At 27.4% G+C, this 4,151-nt stretch overlaps 1 protein-coding gene across 1 annotated transcript; it reads right to left on the reverse strand.

The window, feature by feature from the left end:
* Nucleotides 2,675–3,226, reverse strand: LOC104746036 (defensin-like protein 46). Its single transcript, XM_010467418.1, has 2 exons — nt 3,116–3,226; nt 2,675–2,890 (listed from the first exon to the last, which is right to left on the reverse strand). The coding sequence occupies exons 1-2, from the start codon at nt 3,198–3,200 to the stop codon at nt 2,739–2,741; spliced, it is 237 nt and encodes a 78-aa protein (XP_010465720.1). The 5' UTR covers nt 3,201–3,226; the 3' UTR covers nt 2,675–2,738.

A 4,151-nucleotide genomic window follows, 5' to 3' on the forward strand; every position in this document is an offset into this window, starting at 1 on the left:
CATACAATGAAGCTAAATTAGTGCTCTTATCTATATTTGATAACAAAATAATGTTAACCCCGAAGAACTTAAGATAGATATTTTGAAATCGTTTATCAAAACAAGATCTTAAGAGATAGGAAGGCACTTCTTTGTCAGGTAAGCCAAACCAAGAAACCCTTTTTTTTCCTTGAATTTTAGTGGCTAAGTATTAACGTAACGACTGGCAATAGCTCGGAAACCGCCTCGCTTTGGTTTAGCCAACCGGAGGAATCACCGGCGGACCAAGATTATGCTAGGTAGCTGTATTTTTCACCCGCCACATGAATATATATATATATATATATTTTCTTCCGTTAAAATTCATGATTTATATGTTTTCTCAGGGGAGTGCTAGAGTGTGAGAGGCAATTTGATAAAAATAATGGAGGGCTTTTCATTGATGCTGCTTCTAGTGATCGTTCGACTCCTCACTCCGCTAGGAGGAGTGTCAGTCGTCCCAACCTTGACCGTTCAGGTACATAACCAAGTCTTATGCTTTAACTGATCTGATACATGAACATATCAATTATGCATGTGTTATATTTGACGTGGAAAAATTAATCATGTTTTTATTTTTTTTTCTTGTTTTGTAAAACAGTGATACAGAACACCAACGGACATGCCATATATGGTGAAAAAAAGAAGATGATGTAAGATATGGATGGCAAGTAGTCTGGCACAAGAACGGGACAAAATGTTCGGAGGGATCCATTCCAGTACGAAGGCTGAGTTCTCATCAGAACGAGACAATGTAGACGGATGCATAAAATAAGACAGGATGTTACAACTTGCCAGGCGGTTGTTTTGTCCAAACCAGCCGCACGATTGTGATTGAAGGGGCCATATCTCAAACGTCTGTTGTAGGAGGCACTCAAGTTGATCTGACTGTTAGGATATGGAAGGTTAGTTTATTTACTTTAATTTAGTTTAAATTATTACATAAACGTTTTCTAGTCAATAATTTAAACCAGTCAATAAACGTTTTCTACACAAATGCATGTAGGGATCAAAAGCTCTCTAAAATTTTGAAGAGATTACGAAGGCACTCTCTAAAATTTACATAACCTAGACTCTCATTTTTAAGAATATTAATGTTTTTTTGTATTTTCTTAGGTTTTTCTTTTATTTTACTTATGTTTTGCTTATATATTACTTATATTTTGCTTATTTTTTAATTGTGTCTAAAAATATTTTCATTAATTACCCTATTTTAATTCTTTACAATTATGAAACATCTTACCACTCATGGGCTAAAAAAATCCATATATTTTCGGAGACACCCAAGTCCATCTCATCATTAAGATGTGGAATGCTAGATTCTTTATTCATATTATTTTATTTTATTACATAAATATTAATCAATAAATATACACAAATGTAATGTGAAAAGTTCGGAATTGGTGAATGGGTGCCGTTAAATGTACTACAAAATTTTATTATACATATCACATATGTAACTGAAAATTGAAAATAATATGAAGAGAAAGAAGGAAGGAAGAAATACATAAAAACAAAGAAATAAAATTGAACAAAATATAAGATAAATCTAACAAAATATATAATCACATTCTTACCATGAGTTTTGAACCTATGCAAGAACATAAACAAAATAAAGAAAATATTTAGAATTTGAGATATGGTGGATGATGATGTGAGAATAGTTATTTATACAATTTTAAGGGATGGAAGTTACATTTCTAAAATATTTTATTGTACATATGTAATTGAAAATCAAAAATAATAAGAAGACAAAGAATGAAAGAAAAAATTCATAAAAACAAAGAAATAAAATTGAAAAAATATAAGATAAATCTAGCAAAATATATAATCACACTCATCCATGAGTTTTGATCAACTCATGCAAGAACATAAACAAAACAAAAAAAATATTTAGAATTTGAGATATGGTGGATGATGATGTGAGAATAGTTATTTATAGGATTTTCAAGGGATAGAAGTTACATTTCTAAAATATTTTGTTATACATATGTAATTGAAAATTAAAAATAATAAGAAGATAAAGAAGGAAGGAAGAAATACAGAAAAACAAATAAATAAATAAATAAAATTGAACAAAATATAAAATAAATCTAACAAAATATATAATCACAGAATTTGAGATATCTAACAAAATATATATTAATAGAATTTGAGATATGGTGGATGATGATGTGAGAATGGTTATTTATAGGATTTCAAGGAAGGGATGGAAATAACATTTCCAAAATAATTTAATTAGAGGAGTTACAATTATAATTTATAGCGTATTTGAATGAAAACGAATGAAAAAATAGTCAAATGTAATTTCAGTTACAATTTAGTAATAAAGTGTGGACTTAAAGTATAGATTAATATACATTATTACATTTTTATTTATTTAAAGATAAATATTATTTTTTAGAAATTAAATGCTAAATGGGCCAACAACGAGAAAGTAAAACCTTATTTATATGTACATGATTTAAGAAATTAAATACAACTCTATTTGGACGAAAAAAAAGTTTTGATGAAGTCCATCATTGTAATGCTACTTACGTATGATTAAGAATACGTTTATGATATACAGATTTCAAGAGAAATATATGTATTATAATAAATTATTTTCTTATTTCATTGCATTTATTTTTGAAAATAAGATATAAGTCCTATAACTTAGAGAAAATAAATGCAACGCTAGGATCATCAATTTTGAGAAAGAGGGGATATATAAGTTTCTACTACTTTTGGCAACAACATTTCACAGGACATAAAATACAACTCGAACCACACTCTCCAGTTCTGAATCCAGCTTTAATACAATACTTCTTACATTCAACATATCCCTCACACTGAGTATCACAATGGTCAAAAAAATCATTTATCCCTGCATCTATACAAGTCCACATGTATATTAAACATAATCGAGATAATGTATTAATCTTATATAACATTTTTATAAAAAGATAGTTATATAATATGTCTGTATAATAGAATTTTTTAAATAGATGTCATAACAAAACATGGTCATTAGAATATATATATATATATATATAAATACAACTTATGAAGTGATCAATACTAATTTTCAAAATAACTAAATCAAACTTTAATATACCTGAAACCAAAACGTTATGGCTAGACAACGAAACTGCAAGTATTATTACAAGGAAACAAGTCACCAAAGTTTTTGTACTACTCATTTTCTTCTGTAAACTCTATTGAGGTATTCAAATGTTTTTTTTCGGATCTTAGAGATTGACTCTATTTAATTTATATATTGTTTTGTCTTTATTTTCTTTTAATTGATTTTTCATCTTTTTTGTCTGATGTTTTTTTTAGGAAAAAATTATAGAAATCTATGAATATGTCTATGAATAAGTAAATATTTACAGTTAATGATCATAAATGAAAACATAAAATTTCAAAAAGCATCTGACACTTGTGAATATATATGGTTAAATACAATTTGTGGATACATTATCATTATGATAAATCAGCATCTTAGTTAAATATTAAATTTTTATTTCATAATTCATCAATGTTGATTTTTTTGTTTATAATTAGGTATTAGCAGTATTTTTCTTTCTTTCAAAACTAATAACTAAAAAATAAATTGGAAGGAAATTTACATCTGTAGAATCATTAACGTTTTTTTTTTTTTGTTAAAGATAAAATCATTAATCATTATGATATCTATGTATCATTAATAATACGTTTTAATGATAATATAGATTTCAAAAAATGTACGCATCGCTATAGTTAGTATGATGTCATTGCATTTATTTGTAAACACAAGATATCCATGACTTGGATAACCGATAACTTTTTAGAGAGGAAATATATAAAAGTTTATATTACTTGTGGTAACAACATCTTTTAGGCTCTTTAGGAGAGGAGTACATTCTCCACCATTGTTAAAGTCAGCCAGGTAACATTCAGTCATCACTACAACAAAAATCAACATTCATAGCACACAATAAATGCTCTCATATGTGTTTAATAGCGTTTTCATAAATGCTATGTTCTCCGCAGCTATCTTAGGTATCACTTCTATTATAGCGTTTTTGACATGTTATTATATACTCTCTCTGTTTCATATTAAGTGTCATTTTAGACTGATTATTTTGTTTCAAAAGAAGTGTCACTTTATA

Source organism: Camelina sativa, chromosome 15, assembly GCF_000633955.1.
Source record: "Camelina sativa cultivar DH55 chromosome 15, Cs, whole genome shotgun sequence".
Lineage (NCBI taxonomy): Eukaryota > Viridiplantae > Streptophyta > Magnoliopsida > Brassicales > Brassicaceae > Camelina > Camelina sativa.